General features: G+C 34.1%; 3 protein-coding genes across 14 annotated transcripts; 2 read left to right on the top strand and 1 right to left on the bottom strand.

Moving 5' to 3' along the window:
- The first annotated feature begins 867 nt into the window (after positions 1 to 867).
- LOC105838053 (mannosyl-oligosaccharide glucosidase GCS1) lies at positions 868 to 7,037 on the top strand. 5 transcript variants are annotated; one of them, XM_036288974.1, is made up of 5 exons: positions 868 to 1,426; positions 1,958 to 2,188; positions 2,701 to 2,889; positions 3,556 to 3,746; positions 3,951 to 6,009. In XM_036288974.1, the coding sequence occupies exons 3-5, from the start codon at positions 2,710 to 2,712 to the stop codon at positions 6,007 to 6,009; spliced, it is 2,430 nt and encodes an 809-aa protein (XP_036144867.1). In that variant the 5' UTR covers positions 868 to 1,426; positions 1,958 to 2,188; positions 2,701 to 2,709. The 5 variants fall into 5 exon arrangements, with proteins under 5 accessions (XP_036144867.1, XP_036144868.1, XP_028046640.1 ...); XM_036288975.1 differs by having other exon boundaries at positions 1,860 to 2,188; XM_028190839.2 differs by lacking the exon at positions 1,958 to 2,188 and having other exon boundaries at positions 3,951 to 7,037.
- A 321-nt stretch (positions 7,038 to 7,358) lies between these two features.
- LOC105838052 (ubiquitin-associated domain-containing protein 1) lies at positions 7,359 to 10,909 on the bottom strand. 4 transcript variants are annotated; one of them, XM_012683324.3, is made up of 9 exons: positions 10,171 to 10,713; positions 9,769 to 9,955; positions 9,484 to 9,677; positions 9,218 to 9,381; positions 8,926 to 9,137; positions 8,645 to 8,832; positions 8,351 to 8,538; positions 8,140 to 8,278; positions 7,359 to 8,057 (listed from the first exon to the last, which is right to left on the bottom strand). In XM_012683324.3, exons 2-9 carry the CDS (start codon positions 9,945 to 9,947, stop codon positions 7,921 to 7,923), a joined length of 1,401 nt encoding a protein of 466 aa, XP_012538778.1. In that variant the 5' UTR covers positions 9,948 to 9,955; positions 10,171 to 10,713; the 3' UTR covers positions 7,359 to 7,920. The 4 variants fall into 4 exon arrangements, with proteins under 4 accessions (XP_012538778.1, XP_012538779.1, XP_028046643.1 ...); XM_012683325.3 differs by lacking the exon at positions 10,171 to 10,713 and adding an exon at positions 10,720 to 10,909 and having other exon boundaries at positions 7,921 to 8,057; XM_028190842.1 differs by having other exon boundaries at positions 7,921 to 8,057; positions 9,218 to 9,366.
- Positions 10,910 to 10,931: 22 nt separating this feature from the next.
- LOC105838050 (WD repeat domain phosphoinositide-interacting protein 2) lies at positions 10,932 to 21,475 on the top strand. 5 transcript variants are annotated; one of them, XM_012683323.3, is made up of 11 exons: positions 10,932 to 11,462; positions 12,716 to 12,798; positions 13,317 to 13,483; positions 14,239 to 14,433; positions 14,525 to 14,641; positions 14,734 to 14,888; positions 15,290 to 15,466; positions 15,560 to 15,667; positions 15,832 to 15,914; positions 16,775 to 16,831; positions 18,511 to 21,475. In XM_012683323.3, the coding sequence occupies exons 1-11, from the start codon at positions 11,302 to 11,304 to the stop codon at positions 18,624 to 18,626; spliced, it is 1,419 nt and encodes a 472-aa protein (XP_012538777.1). In that variant the 5' UTR covers positions 10,932 to 11,301; the 3' UTR covers positions 18,627 to 21,475. The 5 variants fall into 5 exon arrangements, with proteins under 5 accessions (XP_012538777.1, XP_012538775.1, XP_012538774.1 ...); XM_012683321.3 differs by having other exon boundaries at positions 16,775 to 16,837; XM_012683320.3 differs by having other exon boundaries at positions 13,308 to 13,483.
- The last annotated feature ends 357 nt before the right edge of the window (positions 21,476 to 21,832 follow it).

The following is a 21,832-nucleotide window of genomic DNA, read 5'->3' as shown; positions in this document are numbered from 1 at the left end:
TTTTTAACTCTACGTACAAAGCTTATATAAAACTAAATTTAAACCAGATTTTGACTTAGCTATAATTAATATTACCTTCAATTAACATCTGAGCGTTCCGAGCTGCTGATGCGACGAATGCGTGCGATTTGCAGCAGCAACGGCGACGACGACGTCGCTTGTTTACATCAGTCACGCACGCACGGACGACACCGGGTGCGACGACTGCCGCCGACTGCGACGGCGCAGACGTTGCGTTAGTGTGCATCATGGCGGTTGCCAGGTTAACAAACCCAAGGATGGAATTCCGTAGATATTGGTCCTTGAGCAAGATAAAACAAAATTAATGATTCTTGCTAAATTACTATTATTTAATGTTTATTATTTTGCAAACAATCCATATAAATCCTCAAGTGCTACTGTAGATGAATTTTGATACAGGTGCTAATTCAAGTTTAATATATAGCTTTTGTTATTGAAATTTGGATAGTTAAAAATAATATTTAATAATTTCCTTTACTTAATTAACGAATACTAGAAATGAACTTGTCAAAATGTTTTAAAAAAGTTAATAAAAGATGATAAATGTTTTTGAAAGAAGATACGGGAGTCGGTAAAGTGTAGAAATGGGAGAGAATTTAGTCCCCGCGTCGCTCGAAATTCCAGAAAAATTCGTCCCAAGTAGCAGGAGCGCACGTTAGGCGAGGAAGTTACTGGGGATCCGGTAACCTCCTTGCTTATTCTGCGCTTCTAATAACTCCGAAGCTTCGAAAATCGTCGCGGTCCCGATTAAAAGGGCCCGAAAAATAATCGGAGTTATTGAGAGTACAGAATGAGCGAGGAAGTTAACGTGTTTCTAGCTAACCTCCTCGCTCATTCTGTACTCCTAATAACTCCGAGTATTTTTCAGGTCTTTTGATCGGCAGCACAACGTCATTTTCCCGTTGCCACCATTCTTCCTCCTGTTGTATTACACTTCCCTAACGATCCTTGATGAATCTTCGAAGCTCCGGGAGGCACATATTCGAATGTTTTCCGCGCGAAGCGGACGACACATCCACGTGACCGTCCAAGCGTGCAAGATGACAGGCGTCGCGGCGCATGGCGTTGCGTGTAGAAGATGTTACTGCCGTCGCCGTAAATACGATAACGACAGAGTACACGTCAATCTATTCTTATCAGTTATGATAAGTTACGAAAGTGCGCGTCATATGTCTCAACAAGGACCAATACCTACGGAATTCCACCCGTGTCTCCCATCCGTGCGTTTCTTAACCTGGCGACCGCCATGATACACACCAACGCGACATCGGCGCCGTCGCACCCGGCATCGCAGCGTCGTCCGTGCGTGCGTGGCTGATGTAAACAAGTCGTCGTCACCGTTGCTGCTGCAAATCACACAGATCCTTCGCATCAGCAGCTCGGAACGCTCAGATGTTAATTGATGGTAATATTAATTATACCTAAGTCACACAAAATCTGATTTAAATTTAGTTTTATATATAAAAAATTAAACTCAAAAATTAAATTATTTATACTTAATTGTAAGTTGAGTTATAAAAATGATTAATTCTTTATAGTTACTACTCAATTTTGATTTTTTTTTAATGATAATGAGATCAGAGTCTTAATAATTCTTTATACAAATAATACATATATGAAAAATCCTAAGAAAAGACATAGATTTTCTCAGTATTTCTGAAGTACTCTAATTTGAGAAATTTTTTTACCAGTGTGACTGATTAAAAGCATAAATTGCATAATCATTTTGGAATCATCATTTTAACATTATTTGGCGTTATGATAATGATTTTCTTCTGCTTGGAGTGGTACTAAAAAAATTATAGATTAATTTCAATACGAAGTTTTGGACATTTTAGAATAATCTTGGCGATGTCTCGCCCAGACGCGATCGGATGCGATATCAACGACGGTAGACCGTGAAATCTTTGAGAAGAAATCTCCACGTCTGTTGTAGGAGACTCGAGGAGAATTTTGCCTGCAAACACATTTATGACTGCAATGCGTGCACCACTTAATGCACTTCTCGTCTTTCTTATCATGAATTCCTTATGAGCGATGCCGTTAACGTGAGATAACGTGAGCCGGTGTGCCGTATGTCGAAGGGTGCACGGTGATCCTGACAAATTTTGCGACATCATAAGGGAGGAAGAAGGGCCACATTCTACATTTTATTTTGTTACGCAAGGTTCGTTAGTTTGTTCTCGACACCCGACACCCGATAGCCTGGACTTCGACTCCGCAGTCTGCGATCGATGAACCGTTCATGTTATCTTTCGCTCGGAGGATCTTTCTGATGTTCAGTTCCGTAAACTTTCCCTTTAATCTTCTCTTTGCGTATTCCCCATTGCGCGAAATATTAATATATATTTGAAAATAATTAATTGATCAAAATTGTTGCTTGGGAATGTCGGACGTTATAGGTTAGGAAATATATAGTGTTCGATAAATCGTACCGGTGACACGATGTGCGACTGGAAGGACAATAAGAAAAAATAATTAAAGAATACGTGGAAAAAAAGCAAATTAAGTTTTTTTGATTGCTTATTTATTTTTGACAAAAGTGGCTTTGCGCACACAATAGCAGTGTATACATTTGTTATAAGATGTAGTAATCTTTATTAATCTTAAATTATTTTATGTACGTTGTGCTTGCTTGCTATGTGATAAGAGTATCACTACAATGTCTTTTTCTTTCAGAGTACTCAGATGGCAAAGGGCAAACCACAGGAAAAAGTTACCAAACGCCAAGTTAAACCTAAAACGAATAAGAGCTTACAGTTGCCAATGAATTTTATAATTGTCACTGTGAGCATGGCTGTTGCCATTTGGTTTGGATACAAGGGCTACCTCGAAACGAGAGTTAATACTCCATATGATGTAAACAAGGCATGTGATTTATTTTATCAAATAATTTTACTCATTCTTGAGAGATTATAATTTAGTATGGATAATATGCAACAGAGTGTAAAATATCAAGCTAAAACCTTGTTGAAAATTGTTTTTAGAATTTTTACATGAATAGGAATGTTTTTCCGAAATATTGAGAAAGTCTACAGCTTCTCTTACAATTTTTCATGTATGAAATATTCAAAGATTTCTTGTCCAACAATTTCTAAAAAATACTTTAATCTTTTTTCGGGTTTTCTATAAGATTTTGTCTGAAATTATAAAATGTGAAATTTAAAAGTCTTTTAATATTATAAAGTTTCTCAAAATTTCTGAATATGTTTTAATATGTAAAATTAGAGAAATTTTCTAAAAATTATACAGGAATTTTGAAATTTGCATAAAAATTCTCAAAAATTATATGAAAAATTCAGAGAAAAATTTTCATCGAGAATGTTACAAAATAGTGTAAAGTAAGTGTAAAATAAAATTGGAGAAAAATACAGGTTTGATTATTACAGAAGTTTCTTTAATCTAAGAGTTAAAATTTAATCAATATCAAAATTAGCTTTGACAATGTTAGAGATTAATTTATCTTTATACTCTCTAAGTATATGCAATTCTGCAGATCATTTTACTAACTTAAATATTATTTGAAAATTATAGTTAGTTACTGTATCTGGATTGGATGTCCCGGATCGATATTGGGGTACCTACCGATCTGGTGTATATTTCGGTTTAAAAACAAGAGATCCGCATTCCCTAGTGACTGGTTTAATGTGGTATTTTCCACGTTTTCTACGCCACGATGGAAGTGGATTTAGACATTGGTGTGAGCAAGGTGATCAACTTGAAAGGTAATCAGAATCTCCATGTTCATCTCTATTAATCTAGATTTTAGATTAACTTTAATTTTTATTTAACTTACTTTTACTTTTTTTCTAGTTTTAAAAATTAAAAGAAAAAAAAAGAATTAAACCGAGCTTATAAAATTAGTGAAAATAAGCATTAGTTTATTTTAAAGATTTTTCTGATGCAACTAATTGAAGTTTAAATGTTAGATACGCGTGGTTGGAACACGACGGACGAACATTTGGCGTTCAGGAAATAATAGATAATCCTGTAGTTATAAAAACAACATTTGTCAAGAGACCAGGTGGATATCATGGTGGTGATTGGACCGCGAGAATTTCAGTGTCGTCGAAAAAAGAACGAGTTAACGAAGAAATGTCGTTGTTATTTTACACCGCTATCGAGGAAGGCACAAAAGGTTGGATAAAGGCCAACCTAGGAGACTACAATCGTTTAACAGGAATAGAAGGAAATACGCAGGGATTGGGATCTTTTGTCATAAACGTGAATTTAATAAACGGCACCGTGGAAGAGCATTCCTTCCTAGCTACGGTCGCTCCCGGTCTAAATGTATTAAAGGAAACAGTTTTGCAGAATCTTCGTGTCGCAACTCAGAAGGGATCCATGGAGAAGCATATAGTTTTAGCTGGAGAACAATTGCCTTTGTTGCTCGAAGGCAACAAAAAGGATCCGAATTTTGTCGTCACACAAGTGACGGGAAAAATCCCTTTTGAGATCGAAATTAGTTACGAGTCTGGCAGTTTTAGTAACAGGATGGATAAATTAACAGGCGACAACTACAACGAAGCTCTTGAAAAACACCGAGAACTATTCTCAAAGAAATTCGAAAGCGTCTTTAAATTGAAGTTCAAAGGATACACAGATGACGAGGTGGCGTTCGCGAAGATGGCCTTCTCGAATCTCATAGGTTCGATAGGCTACTTTTACGGAACGTCGCAGGTACAAAGCACGTATACGCAGGGACCCGTGCCTTACTGGAAAGCACCTTTGTATACTGCCGTACCAAGTAGAAGCTTCTTCCCGCGAGGTTTCTTGTGGGACGAGGGCTTTCACGGTTTACTTATCTCAGTCTGGGATATGGAAATAGAATTAGATATTATAAGTCATTGGTTCGATCTGATGAACGTTGAGGGATGGATACCGAGAGAGATGATCCTTGGTCAAGAGGCTGTAGCCAAAGTACCCGAGGAGTTCATAACTCAGATGAACACAAACGCGAATCCGCCGACGTTCTTCTTAACTTTGGACTTCATGCTTCAACATAAAGAAGAGGAATTGCTGAAACATAATTTCCGGTTGCTCGATAAATTGTATCCACGGCTGCAGACGTGGTTTTCGTGGTTCAACGTCACGCAAGTCGGTGAGCTCTCTGGTACATACAGGTGGCGAGGCAGAGACGAAAAAACTACCAGGGAGCTAAATCCAAAAACGCTCACATCCGGCCTGGACGATTATCCCAGAGCTTCCCATCCGAGCGTCGACGAGCGTCACGTCGATTTACGCTGCTGGATCGCGTTCGCTGCTCGTGTTATGGCTAGAATCGCTGAAACATTAAGTTACTCCGCCACGAAATACCAAGAGACATTCAAATATCTATCCGACAATAATCTGTTGAACAAGCTACATTGGTCGCCAAATGCGCAAGCATATTCCGATTACGGCTCGCACACCGACAAGGTGGTTCTGCGGAAGCTCACGCCACCGCCTCCCCGTAAACAGCAATCTAGCGTGTCACCGCCACCAGAAATGACGCGCGTCGTACTGGAAAATCCATCTTTAAAGTTCGTCGACACGACGTTTGGATACGTATCATTGTTCCCTTTCATTCTGCAAATTCTCGAGCCCGATTCACCGCAACTTGGGAAGGTACTGCAAGATCTCCGGGATCCTGATTTGTTATGGACTAAGTATGGATTACGTTCGCTCGCGAAAACGTCACCTTTATACATGAAATACAATACAGAATACGATGCGCCTTATTGGCGCGGTCCCATCTGGATAAACATAAATTATCTGACAGTGCGGGCTGCGTATTATTATTCTAACGTGACCGGACCTTACCAGGAAAGCGCGAAAAGAATATACCAAGAGTTACGAAAGAATTTGATACAAAATATTATTATGCAATATAGAAAAACTGGATATATGTGGGAGCATTACGACAACACTGAGGGAAAAGGCAAAGGAAGTCACCCTTTCACCGGCTGGACTTCCTTGGTTGTATTGCTTATGGCAGAAATATATTAAGTGTCACGCTCATTAAATTCGTTTCATTCAAAACTATTTCGCTAAAGATGTGAAATCAAAAGACATTAAGGTTTTTGAAGTTATAAGATGTATCTATTGATAGATACTCAATTTGCGTATCTAGATAGAAAATTGGCAATTATATAATTAAATTGTTTTAATTTTATATTTTACTATTTTGCGTTACACACACACATACATACACACGTGTGTATTATATCATACTTTATGTGATGTTATATAGAAATCATTGTGTTGTCTGTGAAAAAAATGTTTGTAAACATATTAAACTGTTAGATGTATGATGACTCGCACATACCATTTACATTAATTGAAAAGATATTCTTTAATATCTTAATGGCCTGATATTCTTGATAGCTAAATCTAAATTCCAGATTGAAGGTAATTTTTTCTAACAAAAACGTTGCTTACAGTGTTACTATAAATGTTAAAAATAAGATAATATTTTAAGAATATATAATTTTCAATTTTTGCATTTGTCACACATGTCACATAAGTTTTTGTATTTGTTTTTGTATTTTAAATGGATACAGTACACAATATCATAATTTAAATGGGATATTCTACATTCTTATTAAAGATGTATGTTAGATAAGACAAATTATTTATTTTCACATTTGATTTTCTTATTTTGTTAATATTACGAATTCTGTACACACACACACACACACACACACACACACACATATATATATATAGTTATCATGTTATAGTTTTGTAAAATCGCACAATAAGGTAATGGTACTGTACAATTATCAAGAAGAAAAAAGCTAGATTTCAAATGCTGGCTGTGATTCACTGAAAACTTATATATTCCAATAATTCTTAAGCTCTTTCTGAGTGCTGTGTTTTATATCATAATAATATAACTCGAAACATACTTATTTTTATGATTGTCTAAAAAGAAACTCCTTGCTAATCTAGCCATCGTTTTCTAAATCGTTTTCAAAAGAAAGTTTGAGCAGCATGTACATTAATAAAATGTTATTTACATTGAGATGAAAAAATAAATATACCTCTTTTTTATGTTCATGTAAAACTTTATATTTTTGGGAATTAATTTCGCATTATTTAAAATAATTGAAATAATTTTATATAATTTCTTTATAAGCTTTTTTTTAAAGGAACAGTACTAAACGATCTGATATAAGCTTCATATTTTGATTTATAAAAAAAAATTAAGGTAGTTTCTTGAAAACTATTTTTCTCTTTGATATTCATTCTTCAAATCTAAATAATTTTTAAAAAGTAAGCGATTTAGAAACCTCGTTTATCTCCTGGAGATTTTTCAGACAGTTACAGAAGTTTAAAACTGCAATTTATTTATATACTTTATATTTTAGTTTTTTATTTTATAATTTGTAGTACATTGTCTGACTAGTTCTAAATTTGGAGAATGGAAAAGTACATTTGATACGAATTCAATTTTGCTATAAGAATTTATGATACACGTTAAAATAATATACAATCCCTTTTTTTAAATATATATTAAAGCACATTTTTTCTCTATGAACTGTTAATAGACAATTTGTATACAATGTGGAAAGCAACTAGCAATCAATTGTGTGTACGTAGAAATCAAATTATGCGTGAATGATAGCATATTGCGAGAGAGTTGGATACTTTTTATGAGATCTTCATAAATAAAATTCCTTAATCTCTGTAGTGATAATTATAACTATAATTATAACTATAATTAACTAGCAATAATTATAATTATAATTAGATATAATTATTTGATTTTACATATAACAAAAATTGTAATAATTATAATTGATTATTGGTGATACTCCAAATCTCTGCAAAAATTATTTGTAAAATATAAATTTATATAAATTTATATAAAAATATGGATGTTCCACAGAGACTCAACTTAGTTTCACCATAATACTAGGTGTAACGATTCATGTGGATGGCATGTTTCTCAGTGTGATATGTCTTGGATATTTGGTTAAGCACAGGTGAAACTTCAGGATCATTAATCCATACGTTTGCCGAGGCGGGTGTTTCTATCATTGATAAGTATGCTGAAAAGGACATAGAAAAGAAATTTTGAAAAATATATAACTTTAATTTTTATTATATTTTCTTATAGTTTTATTATCTTACCAAGTAACATTTTAGGTTTTGTAAGACTAAGTTGAATATGAGGATTACTCATAATTGCTTTATAAATTAAACCATCGGATTCGAGACCTTCATCCAAGTCCTGCAAACTACGTCTTCTTTCACCCAGTAACCACTCACACTATCACAAAAGGGAAATATATGAAAATAATATAATATATATCTCTGACACATTAACTACTGTATAACTTACAGCATTAGCCTGATCGTTTCCAGTAACTTTCAACGCTCCTATCACATTTTTTTCATCAAAACCCATCTCTACGAGCGACCGCATTGCTCTCTTATTAGGTTTAAATTCCATTTTCTTATATTGTCGAAAACTTTGCAATAATAAGTCCACAATGTGCACCAGATTTTTTTCTTTTTGATCCTGTTTTTCTAAAATTAACGCGTCTTTATACATAAAATTTTCCTCGTATATTTTATTACTTTTTCAATTATCTTCCATATAATAATGCATAATTCAGTTTTGTGCAAAAATTACCCGTTTCAAATAATTCCAGACATGCATCTCTTAAAGATTTTTTCTTAGTACTTGCTGAAGAACTAGGACTTGCAATATTTGTTGTATCAGTCATTGCATCCACAGATAAGAAATCTTCATCATCTTCCTCGTCATCCGAATCATCCTGATGATCTATAAGCCATTCTAAAGCTTCTGTCATGTTCGATCTAGAAAAGAAATATAACATTACCTGCGAATTACTAATGTACGTATATTAATATTAAATATGACAAAAATATGATAAAACTATTGATGCCTACTTCCGAAGACGCAACGCTTTAAGAACTTTCTTGTGAGAGTAACCCATTTCTACTAGAGTTCTTATGACTTTCGGATCATTAGTGGGCCTACACCTAGTTTCGAGTTTCTCCTTAATGATATCATATAATTTCTCAGCATCGGGACTATACATCAAGATTTTTGTAGATGCTTGTACGAGAGTTATTAAAATCTTACGGATTTCATTCTGGAACTATATAAGCAACTATGTAAAAATTAAATAAAGCATGATAAATAAATGTATGTTTTAAAACATGTGAAATATATACTTACATCTGCAGGACATTCTGTAGATGGCACAGACTTGGATGCATTTCGTAGACTAGGTAGATCACTTGTAGCTCGTGCTATTGCTTCTAAACTTGGACCCTTGAGAGCTTCATCCGAAAGATGCTCTTGTACTGTGGATGGTCGTATTTCTACTAATAATAATTCATCTGTAATAACAAATCATTCACTGTGTTAAAAAGGCATGCATAAACAATAAGTACGATAAAAAAAATCGTATAAATTACAACTTAATGCAAAAATAATTGTACCATATTCATTGATATCCTCATCGTCAACGTAATTTGCATCAACAAGCTGTTTAAATTTGGATGAATGAACTAAGCGATATCGTGAGATAGGTTTGGTTGTGTCTTGACCATAGAAATGTACCACTGCTATTTTTTTTATATTTTCCACAGTAAAATTTGGTTTTATTGTAACATCCAATACATTGCCCTCTGTACTGTAAAAAAAAGACTTGTTAATTGACGCATGATAAGATATTTTCCTAAAATTTTGATACAATTGTATCAAATATAGACTTAAATTCGAACCTGATGACGTTGACAGAAAAGTTTTCGGGTGAGGTAGGTAATGGTGTAAGCATACTGTTGTTGCTTGCAGGATTGCCTGTGCTGACAGAAGAAAGGGCCAAGGACCGCTTGTCAGCCGTCCTTGAACTTTTTCTGTTATGCCAGGCCTCCACTATTTGATCACGCATCCATGGGATCATTAATTTATCTGGAACATGTAATAATTATCATAATAATTATTATGCAATTAGAACTAAAATACAATTTATTTTATATACATATATATGTTTTTATGGAGAAAACATATAATACCTATGCTTTGCATACATAATACATACTTGACACTTTGCATCGCTATCCAAAACTTAAGGTCTAATTTCAAAGATAAAATAAGAAACGCAGATATAAATTACATTTCCTTACTTTTATGCTTCAAAGCCTTTTACGTAAATAACTCGGGCCTCAATTTAATCGCTACGTAAAATAACTCGTCGGACCGGTCACGGAGGTTACGCCGAAAAATACGGGGCATTTTTCGGCTAACCGCTCTTGCGATCGCGTTAAAGAATCAACAAAACTGCTATCATCTTTAGGCACAATACATCGGAATCAGATTATTATTTTTACAGAACTTGACCCCCTTTTTATCTTGCAAGAATCGTAACTACTGCCATGACAGCTGAACGCCGCGTTTCATGTGCCACTCTCTCAACGACAATTTGCCAACTTTACTTCTTATAGAAAGGGGAAGAGGGTAAACTGGTACGTAAAACTGGAGCTTAGGCCAATATCAAGGGTGACAGTTGGACAAAATTAGTGTAAATTTTTACAGGTCCAATTAGAGTGTTAATGCAAAGGCACATTATTAATTAAAATTATCGAGATAATTTAATTGCACTTTAAGTCTTTGTACGAAATGTATCATTGAAATGTATTATTCGATAAGGAGATTGTTTAAAAAAGATGACATTCCTCCCTCTCTTGTGGATTTCCATGACGCGAACAGTACACCTTGCGAACGACCACCCACGACAGAGGAGGGGTGAAGGGAGGAGAGGGGCGACGGCGCGTCGTCATGGTAACGGAACGCACGGAACGCGGACTGATGTTTCGCGTTTCGCTGTTCCGGCCAGCAGCTGCGACTGTCAGCTGTTCAATATGGAATGTTAGCAAAGTGCAGTCACTTGTAGGAGTCGGTCGTTGTCGGACACAAGCGAAGGAGCTAAACCGGAACCAGATCCCGAGCCTGGCGGCCAGTGCGTGCGGGAAAGTGCGTGTCCTTCTCTCTCTCCCTTTCTCTCTCTCTCTCTCTCTCTCTGGTATTGGCGCGCGTAGGAGTGGGCGCGAGCGAGAGGACGAATCGGCGTAACGGGACGGACAGCGGCGGGGGAAAAAAAAAGCTGCGCTGTGCGCTCGCACGTCCTCGTCGTGGGCGAAAGAGATTTTTGGAGAGCGGAGAGTGTTCTGTGCGTGTGTTACGTGTGTTTTGTGTGTGTGTCTGTCTGTGGGTGTGTGTCACGCGTGCACGGCCACGCACGTGCCAGCGCGAGATTTATGCGAGAGATTCCGCGCGAGATCAACCTGGATGTATTAACGCAAAAGCTGAAGTACAGCATATCAGGACTCATGAACCTCGCAACCAACCAGACGTCCGACACGACGTCCGATGCGCAGAGCAACGGTCCCTACTTCGTTAACTTCAATCAGGACTGCACGTAAGTATCCTCGCATCCGCGGCTGCGCCGCCTCCGATTACGACGGCCTGATCGCGGATCGCGACACCTCCTTTGTCTGATCCTAACCTAACCTAACCTCGCGCGCTCCGCGACGTTTCGTTTTTCTCATTTTCGTTATACGCGTACAATCTTCGATATATATGTGTATATGTATGTGTATATCGAATGTGTACACGTTCCGCGCTCCATGTTTTCCTCACGCGATGTTTCGTTGCGTTATGCCTGCGTCATTCGCCGCGCTCTCCCCCTTTCACCGATTAATTGCGTGTTAACGAACAAAAAGAGAGAGAGACCGCTAACCTTCGCGCGTGCGGTTCTGTCGCGCGTCGCGGGGCAGGAGGAAGACAGGAAGAAAGAAAAAAAAAAGAGGTGACGGCAATATCACGCGTCCCGTGTGCACACGTCTTAACGTTGCACGAGCTTCCCAGTTCGTCCGGTCTCTATCGCCGACGTCGTCACCTTCCTATCCAAGGATTTGTCCTCGACTTTCCTGCTCCTCCGCGCGCGCGATTGCATATCGTGTTTTCCCTCGCGGCGATTATTACTTTTTCTCTTTACATGCGTACGATATATTTGCACGCGCGCGCGGACAACAATGGCAGTAGTATCAAGAGATAGAACAAAGGGTACACACATATACGTATACAGATATCAAAGAAATTCTCGACTTTGTTTTAAATGCGATCACGTTTCTCAAAAGATTTATTCCTTCTTTTTTTGTCACATCCCAGAACTGAACATCTCGCACGGTTCATCTCAGGGTTGTGCTGTACATTTCTAGATTATGTCTATATGGATTATTTATATTGTTTCGATTACACGAATTGTTTTCACAAACAAATTATTGTAACATAAATTGGACACAATATAGAAAAAATGGTTTATAAGATTGTTAATATATCTGACTTTAGTATTATTAAAAATAAAAGAATTGAATGTAATGTTTAATATTATTGATAAAATGTAAGTCTTCGATGATCTATCGATTATTTACATAGATGACACATTATAAAACATAGTTTACATTGCATTTGCGTAATATAGATTATATTTTACGTGTAAATGCCCAATTCTAGTTTATTTTTTTCTCTTTCTCTGCAATCTGAAAAGAAAAGATAAACCGTACAAGACATTCAGCCTGCAATGTGGAAAAAGAATAAACTCCAAGTAAAAAAACAGAATTGTTATTATATTTTCAAATGAGAATTATACATAGAAAATTATTTTTTTAGGTCCTTGGCGGTGGGATCAAAGTCGGGATATAAACTTTATTCCATTAGTTCCACTGGGCACCTTGAGAAAATCTATGAAAATGGTAATAATTGGTTTCCTGCATTCTATCAATAATTTTATGAGACTCGAGATAAGCTACAATAGATTGATAGGACAATAGTAATAAGCTTCTTCAGCAAGATAAAAATATTTTAAATATCTTTTGTTGAAAATATTTATAGCATTTTCAACTGTTTTTGTTATTCACACACCTTATTTGTTCAGCAAGTTTTATGTATCTTATCATTATGCCACAGTAAAATTTTTATTATCATAAGCATATACGATAAAATATTGTATAATATGATTTAATAAGATCATATTTTTATGAGTAATATATTAAATTGCGCACTTTTATTTTATGTAATTTTATTATGTAATTTCATGTTATTTGAATTTTTATATTAAACCTTTTTTTAATTTTTGATAATGCTGGTTATCAGTTTTATTATCAAAGCATTGGTGGTGATTATTAATTAGAATATTTTATTAGTAATAATATCAAATTGTTTAACAGTTTAATTTTATTTAAAATATTTCCTTTTTTTCGAGATGATCCAGACTTTGAGGACATATGCATCGTCGAGCGATTGTTCAGCAGTAGTTTGGTGGCGATTGTTAGCCTTAAGTCACCCCGTACGCTGACAGTGTGCCACTTTAGAAAAGGCACCGAGATATGTAACTACAGTTACTCGAATACAATTTTGGCTGTGAAACTCAACAGAGCGGTAAGTTATTTAAATTTATGTTTACATTTTTTTTCTTTTCTTTCTTTAGCATTTGTACAGACTCGAATCTTGACCAATGTGAAAACATGATTCTTAACTTCCTCATTGATTTTGCAAATAATCGCGATTTTTATGCAAAGAGATTGTGAACTTCTCCTTGATTGACAAATAACTATTATCAATTGCTAGTATTGGGCATATATTATAAAACTATCTGGAATTTAAATTATAATTTATATTATTTGAATATTATTGATTTTACAATTCCAACCTAAAAACCATTTTGACTTTTAGCTTTCTCTTTATCATTAATAAATGTTTTACATGTTATCAGCCACATGCACAATTTGACTCGCTTTAGAGTACAGATTACAATTATTAAAACTCTATATATGGAATGAGAAATCATCGAACCCTAATTATAAGTCTGTTGTTTCCATATAGGACTATAATTCCATTATTTACATTAATAAATTTTAGATGTTTGCATTCTTATACAGAAATTGTAATTTACAGAATATATATAAAAGATTACATTGGACTGTTTATATAAATTAATTGCTTTTTAAATTCTGAATTTATATAGTCTATGATAGAATTCTCATATATTAAGAAATAGCTGTATTTATCTTTTAAATTATAAATTTCTGTATTTAATATCCTATCATAAAGTAAATAAGCTTTAATATTATAATATGTGCTTTTAATGTTTCTTATAATTAAGTATATTAAAATTAGTATTGTTTATTTTTCAGAGATTGGTAGTATGTCTGGAAGAATCCTTATACATTCACAACATACGAGATATGAGAGTGCTGCACACAATTCGCGACACTCCACCTAATCTTACAGGCCTTTGCACACTTTCACCAAATAGCGACAATTGTTATGTGGCTTATCCAGGGTCAAATACGATTGGAGAAGTACAGATATTTGACGCAAACCATCTTGTACGTATCTTAAGCAAATTTGAATAAATCAATAAGAATTTTGTCACATTAAAAATTAATATTTTAACAACTTTGTTTGTCAATTATACAGCAAGCAAAGACAATGATACCTGCACATGATAGTCCACTGGCAGCAATCGCTTTTAGCTCGACTGGCACCAAAGTAGCGACAGCCTCTGAAAAAGGCACTGTGATTCGAGTCTTTGATGTAAGAAAATCATAGATACAGCAGCAATTACTGTGCCTCCATTTTATTAATAACTACTGACAGTTGTAAAAGAAATGTTTATATTTTTATAGGTCCACGAGGGTACAAAATTATTTGAATTTCGACGCGGAGTAAAAAGATGCGTCACGATAAATAGTCTGTCTTTCAGCATGGACTCTATGTGGCTCTGTTGTTCTAGCAATACAGAGACTGTGCACATATTCAAGTTGGAAGAACCAAAGGAAACGTACGTATCTTATATGTACCGTTTTTTTCAATAAATGTAGAAATGTTTCACATGTAGCTGTCAGTAAATCTTAAATTTATATTGATACGAGTACGTAATAAACGCGCGCGATTTTTTGAGGAATATTAAAAACAGTTTATTAATATGGACACAAAAGATGAACAAACGGATGTCGAATATGTTGAACTAACGAACAAGATGAGAACAGACATAAATCTCATAGGGCGATTTGCTTATTTATAATAAATTTATCATGTAATAATAAGAAAATAAAAAATTGCCGAGATTATAGGATGATCACAATGTTTATCTTATTTAACATATATATTTCATAACAGTTCTCATGTGTTAAAAAATATATGTGTATTAGTAAAAACTACACTGTGTTATTTGCATTATAGGCCAAACAAACAAACTGCAGAGGAAGCACAAAGCTGGATGGGATATTTGACAAAGGCTGTGACAGCGTCGGCTACGTACTTGCCGTCGCAAGTGACTGATGTTTTTACTCAAGGACGTGCTTTCGCTAGCGTCCATTTACCATTTCAAGGTTTAAAGAATGTCTGTGCCATCACTGTGTGAGTGTCTGAAAATTCGTTAACTTTATATGTACACTGCGCTGTGTTAAATCTATTACGTCCCCGCGATACATTTATTTGCCTACGTTTTAGAACACATAAAGTACCAAAACTGTTAGTAGCTAGTGCCGATGGTTACTTATATGTCTACTCCGTGGATCCGACAGAAAGTGGATGTTGCACCTTATTAAAACAACACAGGTTCGTAACATTGCAGTTTTGAGTCTTACAAAAGCGAGCAAATATACTAATTGTTAATTTTTTAATTGTTATTTTAATTATTCTTCAAATAATATTAATATATTCTGATGTGCGTATAGGAATGAGGATAGAAAAATAAAAAATTTCTTATCCATTTTTCACAGATTAGACGATGAAGAGCGAGACGAATCGGATTGTGGCGGTTCTGGTTCGGGAACGACGGCTACCGCGAATAACACAAATACAGGTATGAAGAAAGACTTTTGGACTTTGCATTTTATAGTAGATTAATTGAAGCGAGTTGACGATAAAGATACATTACCGACAGTTAATTTTGAAAGTACATTTAATAATGCGAAACTTTTTTATATCCAGTACGCTTGAGTGTGTATAGAGTTTTTTCTGTTCTGTTTTTAAAGTTAATTTTGTGATTTTGTGGTGAGTTTCGCAATTACTCAAGCACTAACAGAATAGAGTAAGTTTCCTTCTTTGTTTAAAGCCTGTCATGTACATACACACATACACACAATTGGTACTGACAAAACTTCTGTATTTTACATCAAATAATAATGTATAATGAATATATTGAAACATTCCATTAATTAATAATTAAATTTAAATTTAAAAAAAGATTTCTTTTACGTTTAAGTTAATTTTGCTACGTTCTATTCATAAAAAATGGAGCAGTAAAAAAAATACATAATAAATTCAATTGATTAGTTGTAGAAATCAATAAATATATATATTATTTTTGCTCGGACAAAAACTATATTCCTATGGATCAAGTTACGTTACTGTGTTACATTGTGTAGTAAACAAATCGTTGCTTCATGTATTTATACATAGATTAGTATTCATTAAAGTTAAGCTAGTTTAACTTAAAACGCTTATGTCGTTAAGCGCTATGTACCATGCGTGTGGGTGTGTATGCATGACGCGTATTCCAGATGCCTTTTTACAATTTGCTTTTCTTCTTTTTCTCGCTTCTAGCCTCCCCCTTATAAAATTAAATAGCTAGATATAATTTCTTCAAGGGCTCAGGAGAGGGGGGGGCCCAATAGTTGACCTTACTTGATGTAATTTTTTTCTTTTTAATATCCACCGAAGCCTGCATAAATAGCTACGCGGGTGTGTTGCGTGGCCGCTCGCCAGACTCCATGTCAGGTACTGGTATGTCCTCTATTCTGTCCCTCGAAAAAAAATTTTTTTTTCGCTCTCATTCTCCATACACACCTTTTCTCTAGAGCTTTTCTTTCTCTCAGTGTGTATGTGTGCCTCACTACCAGCGTTACGCGCATTTAATCTGTACGTATATGCAGCAAAAGGAAGAATGAGAGCAGCGCTCAAGTAATAATGTGCCTTTTCGCGCGGTCTACATCCGCGTTATAACACGAGCAGTTTCATTATTATTACACCGTATTGCAAACGAGTAGTACAAATCTATTACGCTTATTAACCGCAGACCGGACAAATTCTTAAGGACAACGTATACATGAAACGCGTATGCACATGGGACATGCATGTAGGCACTAGTCTATACTCTCGGGAATATAAATCACTGAGCACGTATGCAAGTTGTCTTACTAGTCAGCAGATATAATAGTACCTACCATTATTGCATCCTGTTACGAAATGTCTTAAAAACTTATAAGCGGTAGTTCATCTTTAGAAGACTATCATAGATATCCATTTATTATAACAATGTTAACAATTATACATAATGATTAATGTATGACTCCTAGGGCTGTTAACATAAATTGATATGTGATATTAGTGTTAAATTATACATAAATTAAATTATGTATGTGATATTACATGGCAGGTAATAGTGATGTATATTTTTTTATAACAATTTCACTTACTAATCATTAAGAGTACATATATGACGTACTCCTATTCAAATTAATGGTCCAATTCAAATAAGTGTTTTAATATAGAAGTATAAGAAAAAAAATATTTTCTTCTTTTTTGGTCTTCATATTATTAAATTGAAAACAGGCTGTATAAAAATACACGTAATGCTAATAAGGTGCATTTATTTGAAAGAATGCATATTAACACAACTAGAAAATAGAATTGTAGAAAACAAAAGTCATGTCACTTAAATCTGTCTGGTCTTGTAAATATTGCTTCGTATTTTCCCCTGTTTTCTAATATTGTATTTATTATTGAATAAGTAAGAAAACACTCACATCGTCGCGAATACGTAAGAGTGCCTTTTATAAAAAACATATACAAACGTGTTTCTAATAATTTTTATTTAATATAATCGTATATGTAATTTGTTAGTTTTTTTATTAATTTTTATATTACACAGTATTTTATTTTATTTTATTTTTTATTTTAATATTAGTTTTATATTACACATACACACAATATGTATGTTTAATATATATAATATACATATATTACACAGTAATGTATGTATTAGAAAATTAAATGCCTGTATGAGAGTAACATTAGTGATTCTCTTCTTAGAAAGAAGATATAATTTCATATAATTTCATATTCATTAACAATTTCATTAATGAATGTATTTCACGGCAATGTGATGTAGACAATGGTCAATGAGATATTTAATATTTGCACTCAGATAGAAACGTATTTCTACGTGGTATTCGAAAACTCGTCGAGAGCGCTTGTATTATAATCTCAAAGTTGTGAATCTTAAAAATTAAATTTATATTAAAATAGATCCAAATTAAAGTCAGATTATCTGATTGCATAAAATATATCATGTATCATTGAATGTTGATCGTCTGTATACATCTTTATCGTTATATCCGCTCGAGATAATGCGATCGAGATGGAAATTTGATAATGTGATGTAAATGGATTTGTAGAGTCAGAGAAGTATCAGGAGATGATAGCGGCCACAGAAAGCCCACCGAAAGGCGGCGGCCCGTTTCGTTTGGACGACGATACCGAGTTTCCACCTGTCACGCAAAGGACAGACTGAGCATAACACACACATACACACAATTAAGGCATATCAAAAGAGCTCAAGCTATGAACGGAAATAAGAAAAACCGTGCAAGAGCAATGAAAGGGCATAGGGGGCACAGAGCGCAGAGGACGTCCAGTATTTACAGACGGCCGTATATCCAGTACTCCGAGTTCAATATAGAACCAAAAACAAGAAAATCATCTATAGGATAAATGCCCAAATTACTGACAATGTCCCAAATACTGGAAATCTACTTTATTAGAAAATTCAAGTTTTAATTTAATGAAACGTTATAATAATAGGAGATTCTTTAAGAATTCAAGTAAATATACGTACAATTATGTAATAATGTAATTTATATATTCTAAAGCATTTAAGAATTTCTAGTATTTGGAAGACTGTCAATAAATGGGTCATGTATCCTAAGCGATATTAGAGATTGTTACGTGTTTCGTATGCATTAAAGCTTGATCCAGATGGAACATGCACGCCAATCATTAGGAAGATTGGTTTTTTATATGATAATCTGTACGTATAGCAGAAAGAAAGGAGAGGAAGAGCAACACTCTTGGTATTACTGAGCTGTCGGATTTTTAAGCGGAATTTCTGTTATTATTAGTTAAATGGACATTGCATTTGCAAGAAGAATGCAATATCGCGCGGAGAATATAGTAATCCAATGATAACAATTTCGAAGCGTTTTATCGTAGGAATTGTGCAATGAATTATCTCTTACGAAGCATATACACAGAGGAGAATATTGTAACACAGCGCGAAGTATTGTACTTCTACATTCTGATACTTCTGTACTTTCTATAGAAGTACCTTATATAGAAAACGTACGTTTTTACTGTAGCCTAAGACTTAAGATGCGCTCAGGATACTCCAATATTGGAAATTACGGACCAGTATCATCGTTTTATTTTAAGAAATGTGAGCTGTTTAAAAATATTCTGAAATAGTCTAAGCTTTTCAGAAGTGCGACAATTACTATCTGTTTAAATTCCTATACACATACACACGAATATTTTAACAAAAAATTATTTTAGTTTTAGGAACATACGGAAGAAAAATTGGTAACAAGGATACTCAGTCTGCTTGGCAATTTGGTGAAACCAAACATCTATTAAAAGAAATTGAAAACTTATTAAAAGAAACCGAATATCTATTCAATTATAAATACATAACAAATCCACAATAATTCTGACATATCTAAGAATGTGTATTTTAAACAAAATTTACATCGTTCGTATCGAGTGTTCAATGCGTATTTAAGTCATATTTAAAATTCGATTATATTACGTTTTATGTTTATTACGATTATTTATGTTCAAAAATTATTTTAATGTGTTTATATAAAGTATATTTAAGAGTCGATATAAACAAATTGAATTTTAGTTTCTTACCCATCATATAAAAACTATAACAAACAGCGGAATAAACTTTTGCTGTGCTTAAAAAACACACTTTGAATTCGCGATATAGCTCACATCTGTTTCGTTGTACGTTCCATTGGATTGCTATATTTGTTTTACGATGAAGTCTGTATTTTCTTCATGTTCGGCAAAGAAAGTTCATTTGCTTTGCAGATGAGAATGTAAAGACATATAAATATGTGTGGTAAACTCTGTCGAACGATGAATTTTAGCTGTAATTCTTGTATAAAATGTAAGATCTTTCAATATATATTAGCTTCTTGTAGAGAAATGTAAAACGTGATCAGATATAATTTTGCCAAAAAAATCTATTTTGTAACGATATGATACTTTGTTGGCATTTAGAGTTCAAAAAGTCTTTGTATGTGAAAGTACTTCAGTCTTTACGATAAAAATCATGAAACAAAAAAATGATGAATGATAAAGACAAATTATAACGTATTTAAAAACGCGGAAAACGGATTTATTCCATCTTTTTTAAAATCTGGAATCACTTTAGATCACATTATATCTCGTATCAATAGAATAATTTTTCAAATTACGAGTACCAAATTCTAATTCAATGAAAGTTTTGTATGTTGTTATCGGACATCACCCTATGCTGTATATCTTAATGCTTTACATCAGACGAATAATTATGTATAATATGTAATCGTATCGAATGTGCAATAAGTTTCTTTGAGCGCTTCTTCGAGTCGATTATTGAAAATTGTCATGACAATGTAATTTGTATAAATAGCTAATTAACGATAAGAGTACAGAAAATCTACGTTTTTGTTTAGTATTCTGACTTTGTTAGTAGTTGAGCTTGATTGTGAATATAAAATCTCTCCATTGATCGGTGCCAATTTCCCGGAATAGAAAGACGATGCTGGCGCTGGCGAGAATGTTTTATCGTTGTACGATTAAGTGAAGATATATTTCGTTTTTCTTTTGATTCTTTGTAGCGTATTGTAATTTACTGGATCTTCATATACATGTGTGTGTGTGTGTGTGTGTGTGTGTGTGTGTGTGTGTGCGTGCGTGTGTGTGTGTGCGTGTGTGTGTGTGTGTGTGTGCGCGTGTGTGTTTGATTACAATAGTTCTTCATCGTGTGAACTGTGAGACATTCGGCGCGATCGCAAGTATGTCAGTATCGTAGAACCATAAATGTGTCATGTCGTTACGGCGGTTTTATACTAACGAGTTTTATTTGGTAAATAGTCTTACTTTTATAAAGATAAATAAGGGCGTTGAAATAACCAATGTACATATGAACGTGCTAAGGCTTAAGCTTTGAACGTCATTGCGTATGAAGTTTCTTATTAACACACGTGATTGTGCTGGTCTGCAAAAGAAAAAACTGCAAGTTTCTCCTTATTTACGATTGGTTCAACATACCATTTTTATTTGTATTTAATAAAATTGCTGACGATTTTTTATAAATCAATTGATGCTTCCTTCATTGAAAATTGTGTTATTGCAATTCTGTTCGTATAAACTTGTGCCGATATTCTTTCGTATTGCGCAAGATTAGCAATATAATAGTTAAATTTCCGAGTAAAAATAAACGAATTTTTATTAATTCGCTGAACATATTTTTAGCATTTGACTTAACATTCCTGTTATGTGCACAAAGCCTGTTGTTTCTTTCTTCATAAGGATAAGTAAAGCAGAAATTGAAATATGCAAACAAAAATTATTTTATGAATTATTTTATAGATTATGTATTCAATTTTCTTGTAATGTTTTATAATTATATCTGTCAAATTATAAATGTTTTTATATTAGAATTAAGGGCAT

This window comes from Monomorium pharaonis, chromosome 6, assembly GCF_013373865.1.
Source record: "Monomorium pharaonis isolate MP-MQ-018 chromosome 6, ASM1337386v2, whole genome shotgun sequence".
Lineage (NCBI taxonomy): Eukaryota > Metazoa > Arthropoda > Insecta > Hymenoptera > Formicidae > Monomorium > Monomorium pharaonis.
Note: the sequence above shows the minus strand (reverse complement) of the source record. Positions and strands in the feature narration are given on the sequence as shown.

Coding starts and splice junctions, on each gene's coding strand:
- LOC105838053 (XM_028190839.2), top strand. Junction 2,890..3,555: donor CTCCATATGATGTAAACAAG/GCATGTGATTTA, acceptor TGAAAATTATAG/TTAGTTACTGTATCTGGATT. Junction 3,747..3,950: donor CAAGGTGATCAACTTGAAAG/GTAATCAGAATC, acceptor TTTAAATGTTAG/ATACGCGTGGTTGGAACACG.
- LOC105838052 (XM_012683325.3), bottom strand. CDS start 9,947: ATGATCCCATGGATGCGTGATCAAATAGTGGAGGCCTGGCATAACAGA. Junction 9,138..9,217: donor CTACAGAATGTCCTGCAGAT/GTAAGTATATAT, acceptor TTGCTTATATAG/TTCCAGAATGAAATCCGTAA. Junction 8,539..8,644: donor TCTGGAATTATTTGAAACGG/GTAATTTTTGCA, acceptor CGTTAATTTTAG/AAAAACAGGATCAAAAAGAA.
- LOC105838050 (XM_012683319.3), top strand. CDS start 11,302: ATGCGAGAGATTCCGCGCGAGATCAACCTGGATGTATTAACGCAAAAG. Junction 11,463..12,715: donor AACTTCAATCAGGACTGCAC/GTAAGTATCCTC, acceptor TTATTTTTTTAG/GTCCTTGGCGGTGGGATCAA. Junction 14,642..14,733: donor CTGTGATTCGAGTCTTTGAT/GTAAGAAAATCA, acceptor ATATTTTTATAG/GTCCACGAGGGTACAAAATT.